A 24,811-nucleotide genomic window follows, 5' to 3' on the forward strand; every position below is an offset into this window, starting at 1 on the left:
CAGAAAGCAGTCGGCAGCATACCCGCACGTCCGTGAGTTGCGTGAATAGAAAGCATTTGATGGCAGTCACCATGGCCAAAAAAACACCAAACACGTCTAAGTGAGAAAATAAAAATAAAGGAGTAATATGAGAGTGTCGAAATTAATTTTTCTTCCTATTTGCTCTGCAAAATTAAAAAAACAAAAGCGCCCAAGGAATGCAGACGATGAAGAGTTATAAGGAGCTTTGTTCGGATAGTTTTGCCCACTCAAATCTGCGGGAACTTCTGAGAAAGAAGCTACGCCTAAGCCTAAAGCGGATTATTTCAGGGATAGATTGCGAATCGAGAATTTCAAGAGTGCGGAAGGTTGATTATACTAATGCGAAGCACCAAAGCGTTATCTCCCCTCATAATTGCTGGTGATGCCTGCGGTGTAAACCCGAAGTCGTGGAAGAAAGGACTCCGACCGCAAGTATCTTTGGAAGTATTCCCCGCGTCATATAACATAGACGAAACGGAACTTTTTTACATGCAACTCCTCGACAAAACCCTTGCAGTATGAGGTATTTCTTGCAATGATGCCCCTAAAGGTAGGTAGTGCGCCTTAGCGATGATGTAGGATGTACGAAGCAATGATACTCAGCGTGAATTGCCCGGATGGACGTATTTATTCTCCGTTGCGGATTTACAAGGGTGAACTATTCGCGTCAGTGGTCGGAGTCGTACTGGCGCTCTCTTTTGTCACGTGGGTAGCCGAGCATCCCCTGGTGGCCGCTGGAAGAACTCGCAGAACAACTAACTCTCGTTTGCAGTGCCGTGGTAAACTCGGTGTATTACTTCAAATACGTCGCGAGCGTAACACTCAAAAAGAAACTTTTTTTCAACAACGGCAATTTTAATCACATCATTTTTCAAGGTTAGCAAACTTTTTACCGTAGATTATGTAGGTATTACATTATTTGATAGAAAAAGTCTTCCAAGGCGGGAACGTTATACAACCTTCCACCGTTTTCGCCTGTAGAAACAAATGCAATGCGTTATTTCACTTCACTGCCGCATAACGTACAGAAACAATAAACATACACCAATGGAAACATTTGAGGCATTAAATAACCGCGATACTGTTTTATCAATTAATTTTTGAATTTTCAGTGGAAAATACCAAAATAATGGAATGATCACGTAAATGAACTAATTAAGTGCATAGAAAAATGGCTTCGTCGGTTGTGCATTGGCATAATGATTGACGAAACAATGCTTTCCATGATTTTTATTCAGTGCGGCGCTTATAAATTGTTTGAATAGTTAGTCATTGTTTAAATAGTGATGCAAAAAAACATCGCCTTTCGTCTGGATTTATGCTTACGTTTATCGGATAGATGTTTATCTGTCGCCGCACCACTTCCGTTCCTGTATATCTGTTCGCAACAGGTATACTGGCTATTATTTGCTCCACCTCCGGTAAAGCGACAATTCGCTATAGCGAGTGTTTATTAGTACACCGTGGGGTGTCGTTATATCGAGGTTGCACTGTAAACAATTATGATTCATATGCCACTTATTTTTTGTGAAACTATAGATTTCCTTGGATGGATTTTAACTAATTTTGAGCATGCAGCATACACAATGTAAACTGTAACCCATTTGCATTCCACACCTAATTAAGTCCGGAAAGTTTGAGGAGCGACATCATATGTTGATGTTGTGAATCCTGTTGCACAAAATCACCTTTTCTGGGTATCTATATCATGTATTGAAATATCATGCAGTGGAGAATGGCATTTGAGTGGACTAGTTCTCATGAGATTGGAGTTAAGACATCCAGGTTCTGAGACAGCAATTAGACCACTTAGATAACTGTATTTTTGGCATTGCAACATTAAAAATAGAAATTTTGAAAAACTCCAGAAAACGTTCCATTGTTTCAATCATTCCATTAAATATATTTACAGAATATTGATACTCCACTGTATGTGTTTGTCATAATAAATGCTGTAAGGTTTAGAGGAGCCCAAAAGGTATCAAAGTGTATGGATTCAAATTTTTGGTACTTGTTGTTTGAGTATGTACACATAGCTGCAGCAGTTCCAACCCGGTGCTCGACAGTGTAGCTCCCGACATCGTGCGATGATTTTGAAACATTCGTGTAAACCAATTTTCTGTATCCATGATCATGCAGCCACGGATGCGTGGTTTCCAAAACCAGTTCTAATGTGGAGCAATAGAAATAAGAGTTTAATCATATTATCACCGCTAAAAAGATCGCGGTCTGGGGAACAAAGCTCTCGATGAGTCTGGGAAGCACTAAAAAAAAAACAGAGTGCTCAAAGTATAATATATTGTTTGTTTTACGTAAATTATAAACATTACAACACATGAAAGTGAAAGTTTGGGTTATCCGTGTTTTCCGATTATTCATGCTCTCTCTCCCCATTATTAGCCCAATTAACGAGAGTATGCTGTAGTACCAAAATTTTGAATGAACAACAGTGGAATACATTATGCATACATACTTTCACTGCTGTCTTAAAATTTGTAACTCATTACAATAGATACTTGATAAACAGGTATCACAGGGTGCCCATATAATCCCATGGTAAGGTAAATTATCGTCTTACTGTGGGTGGAGTAACCCATACAGCACACGGTCCTCTTTAGGACATCCGGTTAATGTCTGCCAAGTGACTTATGGACATTCATAGGCTGTCCACATTTATGCCGGAGAATGTCCGCTGCACGTCTGCATGTCAGTAAAAAAGACTGCCTACAGACGTCCCGAAAGTGTCCGCTCTGGACACTCTGAGGGCACTCAAAGGACCCATATAGGTTAGGACTGAATTTTATTCAATTCTAATAAATACTAGGTCTGGACAAGAATTTAAATAAAAGCATCAATTTCATATGAAATATTTATTAGACTTCTTTGGTACAAGAAACTAACACAAAATATTATTACATATTTTTCTTCTTTCTCTGTAAGTGCTCCTTGGCGTGCCTCACAGCCACCTCTACATCTTTTCCAGGGGCAGGCATGCTCTCCTGCACTGCTCCTGTAATTATGAATTATAAAATAATGGCATTGTAGCAGGGTATCATCTCTTGTGGATAAAGGACTGTTAAGATAAGACAAGGAAGCTACAGCCTCATTACTCTAGGGCTAATTGTACTTAGGGCAAGTTTCACCAACTGGTAAAATATTCTCCAAAAACAACAATTGCATTTCACCAAATGCATTAACTCTGTTTTGGGCTGATATCTCGGTTTATAATTTTATTGACGATATTCCTCTGTTCAAAGCTTATTATCCTAGTTAATGTGAGGGCAGACGTAACATGCCATGGTGCGCATGCAGCTTCATCAGCTCTTGGAAAATACGTATGACAGCGATGAAGAATACAGACATTCTATTCGAAGACCACATTCATTATGGATAAATAGGCGTGCAGATTATTTTAATATACATGGTAACGTACATTTCTTTACTCATCCCAAAACGGCAAAGGAAACTGCAAAGGCAGTTATCGCCCTCATTGAAGAAGACGAATTTTACTCACAAGGGGAGGTTGAGGTTTTCAATGCCATATTTTTTATGACATTCGGAATGGCGAGCACATCCCTTAACTAGTAGTGGTTCCATTGAATGAGCTTTAGTTGGGCTGTAATTAATCAATTTTCATGCGGTACTTTTAACAAGCCTTATATAATTTCATAATAGCGCATATTCTAGATTTCGGTCAGTTGGTGTAGAGGTTTCGACAATGACTCTACCCAGGGGCCAGTGTTCGGGACTTCATCAATGCAGTATTTTTTGTCGTCTTCATTTTGATCATATGGCGAAAAGTATATGAATAATTTTAATGGAAGCAAGCAAAGGCATGAGGGAAATTTTTTATCATCATAATGGGGTACGTGATCTTCCCGTGTCAAAGCAATTTCACGTTTCTTTAACTTGAGCTTTTCCATGCCTATGCTCTTCTTGAGCCAATGATTCCGACAACTCTTTCCAAAGTATGTTTATATTCATAATGTTACTATAGCCTTTCTTTGAATATTCTAACATGTATGTACAAAATCTTTAATCCCTGTCCTCTTCCTGAATTAATACCTATGTAACAGCATCGTTATCTTCGAAATCACAATTTTACCAATGTGAGATGTAATTAATTATTATAGCACAAGATAAGCAATAAATATTTTTATTTAAACCTGGGAGACTCGTTAAATTAAAAATGTTCATTTTTAAATAAAGATGCATTAAACAAAGCTGCTTACAAGTTTTTTACAGCAATATTCTCGCATTCCTTGCTCTTGCAAAACGCGGTTCCCCTATTTGTTTTTAATTTATTTTTTGTTACCTGTGCAAGGTATTCGGCATTATAAATTAATAAATCCTTCCACGAAAACGTCATATTTGAGCTTTTTTAACTCTCACTGTCAATATTAACACTGTTACTGTTCATTTTCTCACTCTATGCTTGGTTGCACAGTTACTAGCTGATTAAAGCTGAATGCATGTCATACAGTCGCTTACCATCATTTATTTTTCCCACATCAGAGTTATGAAAAATGTATGAGCCAAATAATTTATTCTGATTATCTCAGTTTTTGAAAACTAAGTTAAAACGTTGTTGATGAAACATGGTCCTCACATTACTGAGATAATAATTTTAACAGAGTTTTTGAAAGCTGAGATAATAGAGAATATTATCCTTGTTGGTGAAACTGGCCCTTAGTCTTATAATCATAATGTAAAAATTGTGTAACCTGTCCATGGTAGGCCCAAAACTTTTTTGAAACTTTTCTTTAAGAAAAATGTGTTTTTGAGTCCAACCTGAAGATGAAATTGAATTTCACATGTGGAGGCTAGAAAGAAGAAGTATAACCTTGCACTTAGTATAAATTTGCCACTATCAGTAGGAATACTAATAATAATGATGATGATGACAAAGTAAACTTAATACAGTGCAACCTCGATATAACAACACCCCACGGTGCACTAATAAACACTCGCTATAGCGAATTGTCGCTTTACCGGAGGTGGAGCAAATAATAGCCAATATACCTGTTGCGAACAGATATACAGGAACAGGAGTTGTGCGGCGACAGATAAACATCTATCTGATAAACGTAAGCATAAATCCAGGCGAAAGGCGATGTTTTTTTGCATCACTAAATTTCCTTACTCAAATAACGACTAACTATTAAAACAATTTATAAGCGCCGCACTGAATAAAAATCATGCGAAGCATTGTTTCGTCAATCATTATATTTATCGAACGACAGTTTACCACATAAATTTGAGACTGAGCACTCCATTTACTTCATTTCTAACAGATCGCTAGCAATTACAGAGGTTAAGGAGTCTTGATGAAAGTCTTCCGGCGGTGAAACCCTCGCTATGGCGAGAGCCAACACCGAAAGGGTCTCGTAAAAACGAATTTTTTAACACGCTTATCATAGGGTCAATTGACGGTGCATCGGCTATCTCTCGTAATAGCGGAGGTGTCGCTATAGCCCGTACTCGCTTTAATGAGGTTCCACTGTACACTCTTTTCTGATTGAATTGACAAAAAAGTACATGAGTCAATGAAGAAATTACACTGAAATAAGTGATTATGTATTAGTGAAAGGATAGGAAATTTATATAAAATGTTACCAGTACCAGTGCATTCATATCATCTCTCTAAAAACTAGAGATGGGTTGAATAGCAAATTTCTCGAACTCTAATATCGAATTCGAATATTAAATCATTGCTCGAATAATCAAACACCTCGAATTTCAAGTACCTTGAATAGTAGAATTGCACAAAGCATTATAAACGTGCATTTCTTCTTCTATTTCACTTGATGAATGTATAAATAAAAGGTATTCAGTGAAACCTCGATCTATCTTTTTTCAAGGGGATGGACGAAAAAAACGATGAATGCAGGAATGTTTGACTGGGTTGCCTATGCAGCAGGAAACCCAGGATTTTGGCGAGTAATTGTGAATTCCTTTGAAGGATTCAAAAAGGAATTTAGCTGATTAATGGAATACTTTAATTTTATGGAAACAATTTGGGCATATAATTGATTCAACTAACATCTCTTTCAATTATCCTAAGGGGACACACCACCTCGTGAAAAAATGATTGCATGCTGTCTCTGCATTTACACTGCTACGATGGATTTCTGTCTGATGCATACATTCTTATCTTCCGAACACCATTTCAGCAGCATGCCCGTCCGATACTCCGCTTTCTCCAACTTCTTATTTTCAAAAGGTAGCTCACTTTACCCCCACTCCCACTGTCAAGTGCTAGCGGACAATCCAAGGCATTTTGCAAAATACACGCGTTTCTCCACCGGATTTTCTTCAATTATTTTCAGTCCATCTTTGGAAGTTCTCACAAGATAGCAGATGAATTCAAATTGCTAGCAGGGAGAAACCAAATATCCTGAGAAAATATCCCTTTGTCTGTGACTTTGACAATAGAGATTTATAGCATAACTCATAAATTGTAACTTGATAAATGTTTTTGGAAAAAAATACCGCATCAACTTCCAAGTAGCTCAGTTGCAAGGATATAGAGTTTCGCCAGAATTTTAAGTCTCCGTCATATTTTGACATTTATTTCCTTACATAAAATGCTTAAATGATGTCAGAAATACGTCACGTCTGGTCTTATTCTCTTTTAAATTACGTGCACATTGCTAATATTTCAATCCAATAAAGGTGTAATATCAATTGCCGAAAGTCATTGTTAGACAACTTTCGGGCTAATTGATGAGACTCATGCATGAGTTGACCTCCATAAATGGGGAACTTCGAAACAGGTAGGCAGAAAAAGGTCAGTGGGGGAGAAAGAAGGAAGGGTGAAACTCTATTCTATTGTTTTCCTGTAGCTTGATATTTTCTTTTGAAGCTTTTCAGTCATGGTCTTCGTAATATGAACCCTTTGCGAGCGAGCCAAGAACCGAAAAAATTTAAGAACCGACTCATCCTTTTTTAAGATATTTCACTTTTTTATTCTGGAAAACTAACGATATAGATGGAAAAATATCAGCCAAAAAAATCTGATTTTTTTTTGCATTGTGCTCTTCTCCATTGCAGCTTCCACCATGGCATCCAGCTTGCATAAATGGGAACGTAAATGGGAGTCAAGATCGTTCACCAGATTAAAATTTCTGAATGCTTGAAAGGTTGACTAAACTTCATATTTATGTGGTGGAATTATTTCCTCACTTTCATCTTCGTCTTCATGGCTGTCATGACTAGTCCTGGCCACTACCTCTTCTCCACTGTTTGTTGCATAGAAATTTGCTAGGCATGGACTGAAGCCCTTCTCACATACTCTCATGAATTTAGTTCAAACCCATACCATACGATTCAGCACTTCCAGGGCGAAAGATAGCCAGATGTTGGCCCTTCATTGATTGATAGCCACAGGGGCTTGCATGAAAACATAATGCACAGAATCATCAAATCCCTGTTCAAATTGGCAATATAGGAGACATTTTGCCCTGAATATGGGCTGGTGTATAAATTAGGATGTCATGGGTGATATCCTTGCTACCTTACTCCTCCCCTCATCATTGACAACTGCGGTGTTTTCCCAGACCTTGACCCCCCCTCCTAAATGTAAAATTGTCTCTAAAATTAAACGTTTTCGTAAATATTTCCTCTATTACTGAGTGACTTAATTCTCCTTCTTCCTTCCTCATATTTCCAACTGTTGTTTTGAAAAGTGTTGTAACGAGGTCAACTATTAACTTACAAGAACATTGAAATGTGAGCAATTTTATGGACTTGAAACATTTTCTATGTATGATTCAATTACGTAGCATTGAAGTAGGAGTGTTACAAATACCCCTCGTGACCTTCCTCACATAATGAACTATGAAGTATTGTCAACACGATGTTCACGAGTAGGCACGTAAATAAGGGAATTGTTTCAGCCATGATTTTTATTGACCTCCTATTTCCCCTGGATTCCCACTGTAAGCTTGTAGGTGAACACTTTCCCTCCTAAGTTGCACTACATATCATTTCACACTTTGATGCACCACAGTCAAACGCACTGATTTTTTTGTTGCTTTCATCAGAATAACTAGTTTTGTTGACTATTATTTTGCTTTTGTTCGTATGAACAAATTACATATGCTCCTGGGGACTGAGTCCAGTGTTTTTCATCGCTAAACATGTTTTATTTTCGAAACTTCAATGTAATTACCATAGGGGTTTTGCCAGGACCACATTTTCACCATGTATTGTCAAAAATTTCAATTCTGCTTAGTGTAATTGAGAGTTTATTGCATTGTATTTTCAAAGCATACCTTACAAAGATATTACTTATAGTAAAGATACTACTAATGCCTACTACATACTTTTTCCTTGCATGTATGCTTTAAAACTTCAAGAAAGCTATTTTTTTATCATATACATAATATGTTGAAAAAATATATAATTTTGAAACCATTTTTCAAGGAAGAAAATTCTTTTGATGGCGTTGTTTTTGATGGTGTTTTTTTGATGGAACATACTTTAGATGAAATTATTAACTGCAATAGACACTCTCTATGGCACCTATGGTGTTGGCGGATGCGATGCAGTGTAAAGTAGAGGAACTTTACCTTGGGATAAGTCTGACCTTATTGTAAATTAATCTGTTGTGAAGTCAGGAACTGTTCAGTGTTTCTCCCCTTCTTCCTTCCCTTTCCCCACCCCTCCTTCCCACACGCGTAGTTCGATCGCTAGACCAGTTGGTCACAATTGTTTGTTAAGGTGCAATTGTAATGCTGTGTTGCATGCTGCAGGATAATGACACTTTCTGATGCCTTGCATAGGTTTATCAACTTCTGAGCATTGTCTCGGAATACATCTTCTTCATACGCGGAGGATTTACTGTATTTGTTCATACTTAAATTGCGTATGTCATACACATGGCTGAAGCTATTCCACAGCATGACTATAAGTATGGGAGATAGACGAGAAAAGGAATTTTGGCAAGGTATGTTTTTTTTGTGATGATGCCTAAATGAAACTCTTGCTCTTATGATGTTCGTTATTATGGACCACTGGTTTTTTAGTCCTGTGAACTTAATAATGACGAGAGTTGACTGTATGAAATTTTATTTCATAAAATTTTGTACCTATTTCCTTTAAGTGTATTTGTTGCTGAAGGATTTTATGGAAACTGACAAGATCTGTTCATGTAAAAATTTATGAATTATCCAGGATTTGACGAATTTACTTTGTTTTTGTTGCTTTATGTATATTTTTTTTGTCATCTTTAGGTTTTCCTAGGTGGAGTTCCATGGGATATTACGGAATCTGCCCTTATCCAGACATTTCGCTCCTTTGGATCAATTAAAGTTGAATGGCCGAGAAAAGAATATTCAACATCTCAACCGAAAGGCTATGTGTATATTGTATTTGATTCTGAAAGTCAGGTAAGACCACATTAATTGCTTTTGTCATTAATTGGTTTGACATTTGGAAAGATTTGTCGGGATTTTTGTTTTAGGTTAATTTTTTCATTTACTTTGGCAAGAGTTTGTCTTTGCTTCTGCAGTCATTGTGGGTTTTATTTTTGGTTATCATCAGATGACGATTACCTTATCAAAATTTTGATTATATAGTACTCTCCCGATTATCTGGGCTCATGATAGGGAGGGGCGGCACGAATAATTGGAAAACACGGATAATCCGAACTTTCCCTTTAATTTCCTTTTACTTTCATCATTTACGTAAATCAATCAGTCTATTATTATCTAAGCACATCTTTTTATTCCTTTCAGGAATTATTAAGAGCTTTCTTTTTGCGACTGCGAACTTTTTAGCGGCGATGACGTGATTGCAGCCATATTGTTACTGCTCCGTGTAATACCTGGTTTCCGAAAACCATGTGTTCATGGCCGAAAGATCACGAATTCGGAAACGTGGTTTACACGAATGCTTCAAAATCAGTGCGCGACGTCGGAAACGACACTGTCAGGCACCATGCCGAATCTCACACAAGTTGCCCACGATGCAGCTGTTGTGGGACGTGCATCCGTGATGCCCAAGTGCGATCGTGCGCCGCGATGCTTGAAAAACAGGAACACGGAACTCCTGTGATGGCTACAGGTGCGCGATCACCCATTCACCAAGCAGTGGTTATGGGAAACCAGGGCTTATGGCAAACTGTCAACGCGAGCAAGTGCATGGCTATGACTCATGATATCTCTATTTTCACTTCCCCCAGTGCCTTCACTTTCACTCATCTGCTTCCACTATTCCGTTCCTCTCCAGTTTGACCTTGACTAGTCACGGCGTAAACATGCCCGAGAGCGGGAAAATCTCCGGCTCCTTTGGGCCGTATTCAATCGCATGCGAATCCACGGAAATAATTGAACTTTCGTGAGATGGAATATACATTTAATGATCGTAGATAAAAATTTTAGAAATTTGTTTGGTTAACCATTGAAGGATCTTCTAAAATTACTTGTGAGATTTTTTTTTTCCTCCACAGATCGTTGTCTGCAATCCTAGATCAGACATCCAAGTAAACTTGAAACATTCCTTGTCAGCAAGTGTATAAAATAATACCATTTTAGGAAGGAAATTCTGATGGAAATAATGGGTTCGGTGTAGCCATCCATTAAAATTCAAATATCCTGCTGCTGTTGAGTCCTTTTTTTTTTTTTTTTTTTTAAGATCGTGGAAAACACTTAATGCCGGTTTTATAATGTCTGGTTAAACCTCACGTTAACTAACGTGGAGATAACGGTAACGTGGAGTTTAACGAGAGGTTGGGTTTTATGAAGCAAATCCTACCGCCAGTTGGCTGATGGGAACTTTAACGAGAGGAAAGCGCAGCTCTTGTAATTCTCATACCAACAATTGATCGCAAAAAGTGAAACAAACCATTGAAGGATCTTCTAAAATTACTTGAGAGATTTTTTAGGGATGGACCAATCCAGGATTTTTTTCGGATCCAGATTTGGATTGGATCCTTGTTTTTGGAGCCGGATCTTTTGGATCGGATATTTTCAGATCCAAACGCATTTTCAAATTCCTGCTATTAAACAAAGTAATTATTCAAGTTTATTCTGGGTACATACATTCAAAGAAATGCTTTTTTAGATTTTCATGCACAATTTAATATTTTTATAAATTAAAAATCATTTCTATAGGCTTTGAAGTTGTTTATCAAAACCATCTTTACATGCTCAGGACCTAAACTGTTATGCTTGGGTTTGGAAATGAAAATAGGAAAAATCTTTGGATAAACCACTGACCCCAGTGGCGTAGCGAGAGGGGGAAGTCTGGGGGTTCCCTATCCCCCGAAATATATGTAAAAACACAATTACTTTCCATCATAAAAGGAAACAAAATATTGAGAAATCGTGACTTTAAATTAATTTCTTTGAAAATTGAAGTTTTTTTTTCAATTATGAAGGGTGTTAAAATTAGTTTGAAACCCTCTACTTTGTACCCTGTTGTTTAAAAAATTTTCCCCCTGGTTTTGGACCCCCATAACAAAATTCCTGGCTACCCCACTGCCAGCCACTGAATTCAAATTTTCCTCATGCACATTTACCCCAAATTTTGTCACTTTCTCATCGCAAACCAACATGTGTTTCACCCGAAAATGCATCTGTATGGTGAGGTGGATTTAGCACTTCCTCGTGATAATTTCACACCCATGCTCGCAAATGACATACATTGGTTCTCCTTATGTCAATAGCAATGTTTCTACACAATGAAAGACACTTTTATCAGTATATCATTAAATTAAGTTGTTACTGCGCAGTCAGCAACACAATTAACAGTATTTAAAACAGCATTAACATCACGTGCGACAAGGTGCTCGACTGATCAGCATGAGGAAAGGGTGGTCAGTTGAAGTACGTGAAGGAGAGGTGGAGGGGAAAGAGTTCGCTCCTTCCGTATTTCAAGCAACGAGGCTACAAATGAGGGAGTCAAGGACAAACAAGTCAGATCTTGCTTCAGTGACGTCGTTGCCTTCAAAGCAAAGCCGGGCGTGCTACGTGATATATGCAGTTGGCGTTTCCAATCCGTCCCTACTTGTTTGATGGGTTAATGCTGTTCTTGTTACTTTGAAAATTGTGCTGTTTGAATAATGTTGCATATTAGTTTAGTCTAATTGTAAATAGAAAACTCAGTGGCAATCAATTAAAGCTGAAAAATAAGCAGAAGTATCATCAGGAATGCGTTGTGTTTGGTCTAATTCTTTTTTAAATCTTGTGCATTTCATCTAATTTTCGAAGCTATTGAAACATCTTCGGGCCCAGAAAGTCACTAACCTAGCATTTTTTGTCTAGAAACAGAGAATTGAAGCAGGTAGGCCAAAAAAGGTCAGTTGGTGAGATGGGGTAGGGATGAAACAAGCTTCAATTGTTCTCGTGTAATTTGATATTTTCCTTAGAAGACAATGATTTATGTTCCATGTGATTTCGGAAACAAAAAAACAACAGAGGCACGGGCTGATGGACGGTCGAGGGTGGTTTTCTGAAATCTGCCACATACATAGTTATTTTAACGTGGTTATCCTATGATGCTGAGATTACCCCAATGATTGTTCAATCTCTTGGTAAGAGTCACACTATGTGCCAATGTATTTTGCCTTTTTTATTTTTCACGGCTGAAATTCTCCTACGTAACCTGTGCGAGAGCTTTCGAACAAAGTGGTTCATGAGTAGGACAAGAATCTCATGTGACGGCACATTTGAAGAGAGAATCGGAACTCTTTCCACCCTTATGAGGCGTCGTATTCACTGAAGCTGTAATTTAATATTTCGGATCCAGATCCGGCATCTTCCACGACTTTGGATCCGATTTATCCGATGAAGGGTAATATCCGCGTATATTAGGATCCAAGATATCCAATCCGACCATCCCTAGTTCCAAGCTTTGCAGTCTATAGATTAAGTCAGTCTGTATGTTGAGGAATAAACATTTTTTAGCTACATTTAAATATATTTTCTTTAATCCTTTCAATTTCTTATTTCAGTCATTCTTTGATGATATTTGTTGGTTATAGTTTTCATTATTATGTTGACAAAATTACTCATTTTTTCAGGTGAAAGCACTCCTTCAGGCGTGTTCACATTATGCGAGTCAAGGCAATTGGTTTTTCAAGCTCTCATCTAACAGAATGAAATCCAAGCAGGTAAGCCTTATCCATTAGTAGAACTTCCCATTTTACAAACCTCTACTTAACAAATTGATATAGGTTTATAAACTCTTGTCCTGGGCCTAATCGTTCATACAGAAAAAAAGACATTTACAGTCTCTCGAATTTGTGAAACCTCCAGTTTATTATTTTACAAAGTATTTATTAGAGATGGGTCAAAAGAACAGAACTGCCAAAACGTACAATTCTCTAAAATGAACCAGTTTAAAAACGAACAGCTCTCTAAAACTCCCTGTTTACTGTTCATGTCTATGCTGCAAAAGTGCGGTGTGTTCAGTCCAACAGGTATGCTCAAGAAGAGGTATTTTGAACTGCAGCTTACTCCAGCAAGTGTGTAGTGGTCACAACAGATGGCAGTTAAGTAGCAGGCCATCCAAGGCCGCTGAAGTGCATTGTAGACGACCGAGCCCCTCCCCTTCCTTCTCTATCATTCCCCTCCGTCCACGAATATCAACAGTTTAGCTGCTGAATGGTTCAAACAATATTTTTAACGGGTGTTCAAAATATTAGGTTTGTTTTAGCTGTTCTTTTTCTCAGGGTACTCATTTCTCGGAGGGTGTTCTTTTCCACGCTGCGTTCATTTCTCGGAGGGCATTTGTTTTTTTGGAGGCTGTTCGTGTCCTCTGGCTGTTCATTTGGGCTCTCATGTTTATTTTGATTTCGTGATCATTTGAACATTCACATTTAATGAATGGGATGTGATGGTTCAGTTTCGCGGTCAATTTACGGCTACATTGTCTGCTTGTAATTTTTGCTGTGGTTCAAAGTTAATGTAAACATTGGGTTAAAAAATTATTTTGATTAATTATATTTATGCAAAAACTCAGTTTCAGCACTTGGAAAATTTGAACAGAGATTGTTAAATTATGTTATCCACTATTTACAGTAAAACCTCTATGTAGTGAACCTCTTTACATCGTAAACCTCTATACATCGTACCAACCCTCTGGTCCCGTCAGATTTACATGTAAATTTATAGGCAAACCTCTCTATAGTGAACCTCATTATATCGTAAAACCTCTATATATCATAGCAACGAGACACCCCCGAGACGGCCTAACTACCTCCGCATTTCGTACCGAGACAACTAGGGACCATTAATGCAGCCACGATAACGAACATGGAATGACATTTTCAGCGATAAATGTTTCACGCTTATTCTTTTCTTTTACACCTTTACTATACTGTAATTTTCACGTTAACCATTAGCTTGGGCCATTTTTTTCCATATGAGAGCATAACTAACAGAGGAGCATACCTAGAGGTACCTAACAGTTAAAAGGAAAAAGGCAACGAACTATCCTAATCATTTTAAGTGATAGTAAATGATGACAGAACGCATCGTTTTCTCTCGAATCATGGTAAAAATTGCGTGATAGCACTCGCTTTCTGTTACTTATGCCTTTATTTTCCTGTAAGTGCTTACATACTATGTTCAGTTAATAAAAGAGGCGACCAGCGCAGCCTATAATCCCTTGCCCGCGGAAATATTTCAACTAACTTCACTCCCATTCATGGAGACAGAATTACTCAACCGCATTGCTAATTCTGTTTCTAAAATGAAAATATTTCATGAATTTACTGCGACTCGAAATAAATCAAATACAGTTTTGCAATTATTTTATTCCCATACTTCCCGGTGTAGCACTTTCTCACTGCCACCTTGGTAATTTTTTCGATGCTTTCGTGAACGATCATAGTTTACAATTTATTGCGCTTAGCGACAGTCATATGTCTTGCGTGCGTATTTATGCCGCGAAATCTAACTCTTCCATCGGGAGTCCGGGGCGTCAATTTCTAGCAATACTGAACGAACATCACTCCATTCGCGACAATGTTAGGTGAAGGGGACAGCTAATTAGCTGATACGCGGTAGAGCAATGAAATTTTTTACCGTCGCCGCCACATTCTGAAGTAGTTCGCCCAGCATTCTCCCTGGAAAATCACGTCGTTTTGCAGACCTAACGTTTACTTGTGCCCTCGACTGGGCTTTTCTATGGAACTCTACGAGCATTGTATTTTAGAGAAAGGGAATTCGACGAAACTTTCAAAATTACGCTCAATTTTTTGTTTATTTTTTCCAATAGTCACGTGTTTATTTATTTTTTATAATCTATAACAAGTCATACATTATAAGAATGATAAATCAATTTTCTAAAATATATAATAAGGAGTATTTTCAATTATTTGCCATAAAATATGAAAATATACGAAAATTACTTAAGTAATTATAAGCTGATGATGGATTCGACAAATGAAACAAGGTGGCTGCTTGACATTACCACATTCTGAGGAATTTTCCGAGCCATATAAAAGTTGTGAACTATAAAGAAATATAAAAGTTGTGTACTTCCCTCCAAACACTACTAGTAAATTACAACCCTTAGACCAGGGAATTATTTCTTTGGTCAAAAGGCATTATCGAAAACAGCTAGTGATTTATTTTTTATGGAGAGTGAATAGTGAAAACGACATTAAAAGTGCTCATGGAACATCCTTCAGACCATGCACAGGCTGTGTCTTTCGTGGAAGGAATTAATATCTTCAATTTTTGAGAAATGCTTCATCAAGGCTGGGATTACGGGTGGTAGCAAACAGGAGGAAAGTGAGATATTTGAGAATGAACCTACAGAGTACGATAAAATCAACAAAATAGTTGACACAAATTCAACATTTGAAGACTTTGTAAATGTTTATAATGATTTATTCATATGTTCCCCACATGATATGGAAGATAGAGGTGAAGGAGATGCATATATATATATATTGCAGGATACAGGAAGAGATGGATTTAGAGGAAGATGTTGGTAATGATGAATCAGTTACAGTTCCCACCAAAAAAAAGGTTGAGGATTCATTGAACGTAATTGAATGGTTTTTATTAAGCATGGAGGAATGCGATCATAAGATGATTGTATTCAATAAAATTATTCCGAAAGAGATTCAAAAAAGGTTTAAGCAAACCCAATAACTAATTTCTTTCCTAAAAAGCCCTCTTGAACAAGTTACTTTTACCTTTGTGTAATCATTAAATTGTAAATATATGTTCACTAATGCATGCATACATGTTCAAATATATTAATACAGTAAACTCTTGATTTTACGAAGTCAGTGGGACCGGAAAATTGGCACTTCGTAAATTCGAGTTTCGTAAATTCAAACCTTTTTCATAAGTCACGAAAAAAAATTTCGCTTTTGTTTCTTCTGCCGTTTTTTGTCTTTAGTGGTCTTATTTAAATGTTTTCGGTGGTTATTCTCGGTATAATTCATAGAAAAGGCTTTTTGCTATCGATTTATGATGTGAAAAATCGTTAAATAATTATACCACCATAAAATTCCCATTTCTTGTTCATACTTCAACATCAACGATCGCTAAAGAAATTCCCGACCAGTTTAGAAAACGTAATCAAATAATAAATTGCAATGTTTATTATAAGAATTTACAGTAATAAATTTGTGGTTAGGAGCCAATAGCTACTATTAAGTATGCAAAAGATAGATATTTGTTTCTGACACCCACGGAATTTTAGCGGCAGCCGGCCTAACCGCCATTTATGTCGCCCTCTATCGCTCAGTGACGAGAAAAAAAGAAAAACAAGGGTCTTAGCCCGTTTCCAAAATAACCTTCGTAAGCTAATATTTCGAGTTACTTCGTATTTTCAGCAGAATGTGCTCTATTTTCACTGAGATTGAATTACGATCATAAATAACGTAGGATGTGATTATCTTCTGGCGAATATTTGAAGTAAATTCTGTTTGAGTTCTCCGTCCGACTACTGTGTTCCATCATCTTCGCAGACGTTGCCATAAAAGACTTAATTCTTCATCAGGACTGTATTCTTCATACCGGGTGTGAGGTGACCTGTTCATATAGTATGTTTCTCTCCTTTTATGCCGACAGGAGCAAGGTTCCAACCGGAAAACGACAGGAGAAACATCTTACAGTATCGGAGAAATATAGATAGAAACGTTATTATCCACATTGATTATTTTCCTACAAGAGACGTTTTATCATTTCTCAACGTGGTTAAGTATTGGTTCACTAGCGTGAATTCCCAAAAAATGACACACAAAAACCTGTACCGTCACCTCATTTAGTTTTCGTGTTCCTTTCTCCGTCGTATTGAAAGTTATGCAAAGGATCATTGACGTAGAGAAAAGATTTTCTTAGTTTTAGCACTAAAAAATAGTCGCGCCATAATCGTAAATAAATATAGTGTGGAAAGAGCAAAGAAAATAATTTCAATTGAAAAGTCAGCTGAGAAGAAGAGAGACAATTATAAGCGCGGCACCATTTTCCCGATAGTGGAAGATACTGGGGAAATGGCCTTCAGCTCTGCCTCAGTCTTCTTTTGGGGGCCGTATTTTTTTGCGACGCACACAAGCTCAGTCACCTTAGGGAGGGAGTGAATGGGAAATGCTGGGGAAGGAGGGGTTTGGGATGCGTAAGGTGGGTGTCAGCAAGATCAGCCAAAGGCGGCAGGAGGGAAGGGACAAAGGCTTTTGAAAGACAGAACCCCAGCATGGGAGAACGGGGAAGCGCGTGAGAAGAAAGTTCATGGTTAGACTTGGAAGTGCGTCTTCATTACGAGAAGCCTGAAATATAAATTGGCGGTAAATAGAGCCCAATACTTAAGATATTTAAGTTGTTCATTCACAAAGGCCAATATATACACGAAAAGATATTATGGCGCGGATTGCATGTATCAACGTCCATTTCGGGATGTTATTAATTTCTGTTCCCATTTATAAAAGTAGCAAATAGATTTGAAAGAATGATAATCATGAATAAAAATATCTAAATCGATATCCAAACGCACATGAGCAAAATAGATGAATGTATACATACCGATCCATCGCAAGTAATACCGCTCAAGCTTCTTCCGGTACAGGACTTTAAAATCTTGGATAATGCCTTGGTCCAAGGGCTTGGACTTACTAGTCGAGTTCGGGGGTAAAAAGAGGACTCGAACATTAGCCAATTTTAGATCTTCCACGTATTTATGAACGGTGGCATTATCCATTATTAAAACAATTTTGCTGTTCTCTCCAGCAATTTTTCTCTGTAGACGTATAACCGTTTGCTGGAAAATTTCTCGGGTCATCCAGCTGTTTTTATTTGCATGGTAAAAAACGGGGAGGGCTTCCAATTTTACATGTTTTAAGCACCGTGGCCTTTCAAATTTCCCAATGACAACGGGCTTATTTTTTCCGTGCCCGTTTGGTTGACGCACAGCCCCACAGTAACACGCACTTTACTCTTTTTCCCCCCATGGCACCTTTGCCCTTTGAAACCCAGGGTTGCGTCAGGTAATGCATTAAAAATAGCCCAGTTTCAGGGGCCAGCGAGGGTGAGCTCGTCGAGGAAAGGGTCCCGGATTAGGGACCTTTCGAAGTGCTTCGGCGAAAAGTAGTCAAGTAGTCTTCGAAGTACGTTCACAGCAGTGCAAAGGGTTAATTAGGGGTGTACGAAATACTCCGCGCGACCTTCCTGACATGTTAAACTACGAATTATTGTCGATGCTATGTTTACGAACAGGCACGTAAATAGGGGCATAATGTCTGCCGCGATATTTTAACTGAACTCCTACTCCCCCTAAATTCCCACAGTGAGGTTTTTGGCGACCCATTTCTCTCCAAAGTTGCATTATCATTTACGATTTCGCACTTTTGATGGACCACAGTTGGAAGCGCTGATTTTTTAGCTACTTACGCCGGCGTAACTAGTTTTGTTGACAAATTTTTCGCCGTAGTTCGTATAAACGAATGCCATTTGTTCCTAGGGACCGAGCCGAGGTTCGTAAATTCAAAAAATTTCGTATAATCGAAACTTCGTATAATCGAATAGCGCCATGTATTTAGCATAGGCTTTTCACCGGGACCGCAATGTCACTTAGTATAATGGAAAACTTCGTAAAATCCAGCTTCGTAAAATCAAGAGTTTACTGAATTATGGTTTATTAATAAAATGGTGCCTATCTCAAAAACCTCTCTATAGTGAACCTCCATACATCAAATTGCCCAAATTTTGGTCCCCTCCATTACGATGTAAAGAGGTTTTACTGTATTTTGTTATTAGATTATTCTTGATATTAAATTTTAACCCAGCTCTAATGTTTTAATTTTCTTATAGAGAGCATTTGAAGGTAGGCACCATGGCCAAACAATTCAAAACATGTGGAGAAAATTAAAACATTAGAGCTATACGAGAATGCGTAATTAATTTATCTACCTATTAGCTCTTCACAATTTAAAAAAAAAAACAAAGATAAGATTAGGTCTGCCATGGTGCGGGAGAGCAAACCATCACAGCAAAAGCACCCGAGGAATGCGGAAGATGAAGAGTTAAAAGCTTAGTATTGTCCATGAGGTTTTGCCAACTTCCGTCTGTGGGAACTAAACTGAGAAAGTAACAATGCTTAAGGCTAAAGCAGTGTATTTCATTGATAGATTGAGAATCTAGAACTTCAAGTATTTGGAAGGGTAGTTATACTACTTTAAAGCACAAAAGACTTGTATCCCTTCATAATTACTGGTGATGCCTGCGGAGTAAACCCGAAGCTGTGGAGGAAAGGACTCCAATGCTAGAGGAATATCTTAAGAAATATTCCCCACATGATATAATGCACACGAAACAGAACTCTTTTACAACCTACTGCCCGACAAAACCCTTGCAGTACAGGATGTTTCCTGCAATGATGCTTCTAGAGGCAGGTAATGCAGTGTTAGCGATGACATGTGAAAAGCGGATGCTGCACTTTTAGTTTACATAATTTAAAAAAATTTTCATTATTTTTTACGTTTTGCTGTCATTATTGAGAATGTTAAATCAATGAATTCATACTTGAAAGTTTTGTTGGCAGTAGGGTCCGTCAGATTCGTATTCTTTTTCTTATCTTTGTTGACTATTACTTGTGCATCTTATATTAGTTGCAGTTTCTTGCACCTTGCTTTTGTTTTACTCAAGTGAAAACAGCATAACATCTGCGTTATATTTTTTGTGAAATAATATCAAGTTAATATCTTTTCTTATGTTACCAATTGTTATTCAAATAGTTTTTATTGCAGTGCTGTGGATATATGTACTCAGTGTATTATTTCAATGACGTCGCGGGTGTAAGAATCAAAATAGAACTTATTTTTTGAAACAATGGCATTTTTAATCAAATCATTATACATGCTTTGAAGACCCTATAGGGTCAATAATGAAGATGTTACATTGGATGATAGAGAAAGTCTTCTGAGGCGGGATTGTTCTACCTGTACCTTCCTCCGTTTTCATCCGCAGAAACAAATGCAAATATGTTATTTTACATTACCTCCACAAAATGTACAGGGACTAAACTAATACCAATGGAAGCATTTTGGGCATTAAGTAACTGCGATACAGTTTTATCAGTAATTGCTCGAATTTTCAGCAAAAAATACCAAAACAATAGAATGATGATGACCATGTAAATGCACTAAGCAATGCCTTGTATGATTTTCATGCAGTATGGCACTTCTAAATTGAATGTCTAGTTCGATAATAAGGTTAGGAAATTTATTGATGCAAAAAATACCACCTTTTGTCTGGATTCATACCAACGTTTATCAGACAGAAATGTCTCCATCGCTGCACAAATCCTGATCCTACATTAGCGTTGACAATAGGTTTATTTGCTATTATTTGCTCCATCTCTGGTAAAGCAACAATTTGCTATAGCGATTGTTTATTTGAGCACCATGGGGTCCAGTTTTTATCAAGGTTGCACTGTAACTTCTTTTGATCACATACTTGTCAAATACACAATAAATGTGTATACAAAATCAAACACTTCTCTGAGAGTAAGATTCCTCAAGAAATTCAGTTGTTTTATAATAGCTTCAAATTTGACTTTAATGATACCCTCGTATGGGCATTTTTAATTCCCCCATGAATGTCTCCATATGATAGGGGCTCTTAATGTTCATGGCAGTGGAGCCATTCTTTTCTATGTAGGAAAACACTTTACAAAAATCCAAGGGTATTCCCCAGAAAATAATTCTACTAGAAAAAAAGGGATCGAAAATTTCCAACATTATACCATTCTCAGGACAAATGTATCCACAATATCAGCTAGATTTCTCAGAACATAGTTTCTTTTAGCCAATGTAGAACATAGAGCATTGGTGGAAGTCTACCAGCTTATTGAGTCATCTATAGCTGCTTCAAGAAACCTCATGCTGTTTACTTTTCTATGGGCTGGTTTAAGAATACATCTAACAGTGGTACTTCCCTCTTTTTTTTAAATTGTATGTAATTAGTTTTTGCAATGTTTAGGGAGCATTTATTTAGGTGAAACTACTTTTCGAGAAGTATTAGTCAGCTCTCCAGCTTGGATTGCAGCTGGTTTTCATCCTTGTGGCTTCTTTCTAAAGATATATATTATCCCCAGTCAGCACAAAAGATAATTTAGACGGAAATTATTTTGGTAATTTGGGGCAAATTTACCCTAGTAACCTTTACCTTTTCTTTACTACGTAATTACTCGCGTGCAGAATTGCCAACAGTGAAGTATACAAAATATATAGTGAGGCATTTACTTAATTGTATGAAGTTGAGGAACATTTAAAGTAAAACAAAATAAAGTTCAATTTAGCCAGAGCGACACTGTAGTGGTATTTTTCAAATTATTTTCAACCAGATTATTTTCGGTTTAATTTCCCAAATAGTTTCACGTTATATACACGCTATCGATGAAAGGTTTTGACATTAACAAAAATTCAAGCACTTAAAAATTACCTTATTATTTTCGTAAATACATAGAGAAGAGTACTAATTTTCATCGGATAATTATTTTCGCTAAAATAATTTTATGAAGAATCAAATTCACATCTTGACAGTTGGCTATTTTGGATCCTCAACTGCGATTTGTGAATAATGGACCGTAAGATTGGCTACGAGTGGACAAATAAACAATGAAGGAGGAACATGAATGTGACTGAAAGTGCCAAAGTAACCAGCAAGTAAGCTGAAGTGCCTGGCAATTATAATTTTGAACTATTACTGGAGCATGAAGTAAACGAAACTAGGTTATCTGATAAAATGCTGAAAATAGTAAAATATAATTCAGTGGAAAATTTAACCAGAGTTGCATCACTTTTTGTTGTGATGCCATGTTGAGACAATATACTTTTTAATAACCAATAAAACTGAAATTTGGTTCCCTCAACCTCTGCTAAAGTATAGCACACTCTATTTACAGTGATTTCGTTTGAAAAATTCAGGTGAAAAAAGTTCGGAAAAGCAGTTTTTTGGATTCTCATTTGGCTGAATTTATTTCCTCGTAATCATGCCCTAAGGAGTTCCGTATGGAAGCTATTTTCACCGAGTGCTCAACGGAAGAAAATTAGATCTCTGCATTTCTTCAGGGTGTTTCCTTCCGCGTCAGCTTGTTTGTGGACAACAGTTTCGCTGGCTATCCTGCCAGCGTCTTCAGGTCGAGGGTGTCGGCTGTCGGTTTCTGCCTCGCTTATATACTGTAGGCTGCATGGGAGCTGCACTGTGATCGGCTGTCTGAAGAAAATTAGTTCCAAGTTTAACACATTTCCTATTTTAAAAGAAATCAAATCAGCAATTCCTATTTGAAAATAACTGTTATTTATTTTGGTAATTTCTCTTTCTTTGAGTATGTATGTCCTCATGAATGTAGGTTTTATTTTTGTTATTATTTCTCTTTCGCCAAGTGGTTATTTCCTAATATAAATGTCTTATTTGTAAATTTAGTAAATTTTCGTCATTCAAGAAACGGTTATTCTTTGATATCAATGTCAATTTTGTTCATTTATCGTGTATATGAATGCCTATAACGCATTAAAGCTATGTTCTGTTAGTTCACAATAGCACGGATTGAGGGAGTGTCGTCATGTTAATTTTAATGCCCCAGAGATGGTTCTGATGTCGCATCGGGAAGTTTTACCCAGTAAAAGTAAGACTTTTATCTGTGTTTTACCATGAAATTACACAAATTTTACCTCTTAAATTAACAGATATTTTACCCGTTAACACACAGGTTTGATTACCAAAATTTGACCCACGTAAAATAAGGGTAATAATGGGGTAATTTATCTTTTGTGCTGACTGGGATCCCCATACAATACAGTGGAACCTCGAACTATCGTTCCCGCATTAATTGTTTTCCCACATTTACCTTATGCCATTCCTGGTCCCAAATAAAGTCCCACACAGACAACGTAATTTTTTTCCTGCATATATCATTCCGCTAAGTATCATTTTTCCCACATTGATTGTTTTTCCCAAGGTATTATTTTTCTGCATCCATTGTTTGGCAAAAATGAAACTGTCATTCATGTTTAATAACAATAGGCACATTTTTTCAATCTTCCCCTAGAGGTGGAACTACCATAGGGAAAAGCTCAGTGGACCTAGGATAGTAACCTCAGTCTTCCCCTTTCCTCCTCTCCAAAACTAACCAAAAGCCCCAGATATCCCAGATCATGGCTCATGCAGGGTTCATGTTTCACTGGGACCATAAATCATTAGCTTTGAAAAGAAATATCAAGTTACACAAGAATAATAGAAACTTGTTTCACACCTCCCACTTTCTGGCTCACTGGCCTTTTTCAGCCTACCTGCTTCAAAGTTTCTGGAGGTCAACTACTGCATGAGTTGTCTATTTGCCCAAAAGTTGTATAACAATGACTTTTGGCAATTGATATTATACCTTCATTGGATTGAAATAGTAGTAACTTAAAAAGATAATGAAACCAAACAAGACGTATTTCTGATGTTATTTAAGCATTTTAAGCAAGGAAATACAGTAGACTCGTTAATACGAACAATGTCATTACGAAGTTCTCATTTTTACAAAGCAAATCGTTGTTCCCGATGAAAAGGCCCATCCAAGCTATAGGAAAAGAAATGTTATTACGAAATTTTAGTTTTTACGAAATTATGAACCTCAGTCCCGGTCCCAGCGGTTACAAAATGAACTTTATTATTAAGTTCCACGCATAAGCTATGGCATTTAGAAGGACATTCACTACGCTAAGTTTTAATAATCACGCCACGTTTAAGTTCTCCTCGTGTACTGTGACCAAGAGCGTCATTTATGGTCCTTTCTTCACCGTACAGGCAATGTCATATAATAAGCTTCATTCCTGGGGAATCATGGTGACAGACTCATTACAGCTCGTAAATTTGATGTACAGTTAGTTCTCTTCCTACGCACATTTGATTTACGAACTTTCAGAGATGCCAGCATTAAAAATTTCCAATTTCGAATTTGGCGCCTTTTGATTTGGCCATTGCTACACGGTGCTGCTTAGAGGAAATTGTACTCTGGGCATAATCTAAACAAAGTATCATTGAATCCGGTGTGAAGTTAGGAACTGTTCAGCGTTTCGCCCGTTGTCCTTGCTGTGGAGAGTTATTTTTTTGGTTCCGGCTGTGTTGCATGCCCAGCTAGATCAGTTCGCCTCAATCGTGAGTTAGCGCACAATTGTTATGAAGTGTTGCATTCCGCAGGACAACCATACTCCTCGATGCCTTGCATACAGCCAGCCAACGAGAGTTGTCCGATCACGGCACAATAGGTGGCGCGGATAACCCTGCGCCAGCACGGTTTGCAGCCAATCGCTGTCCCCCAAACGCACCTCACACTATCA

At 37.5% G+C, this 24,811-nt stretch overlaps 1 protein-coding gene across 1 annotated transcript in view; it reads left to right on the top strand.

The window, feature by feature from the left end:
* LOC124159796 (cytoplasmic polyadenylation element-binding protein 1) overlaps positions 1 to 24,811 on the top strand; it is a 90,192-nt gene that overhangs the window by 51,397 nt on the left and 13,984 nt on the right. Inside the window, exons 10-11 of the mRNA XM_046535715.1 lie at positions 9,258 to 9,413; positions 13,049 to 13,138. Of these exons, the coding sequence (XP_046391671.1) occupies positions 9,258 to 9,413; positions 13,049 to 13,138 (246 nt within the window). The remainder of the gene's footprint in view (positions 1 to 9,257; positions 9,414 to 13,048; positions 13,139 to 24,811) is intronic.

This window comes from Ischnura elegans, chromosome 1 (assembly GCF_921293095.1).
Source record: "Ischnura elegans chromosome 1, ioIscEleg1.1, whole genome shotgun sequence".
NCBI lineage: Eukaryota > Metazoa > Arthropoda > Insecta > Odonata > Coenagrionidae > Ischnura > Ischnura elegans.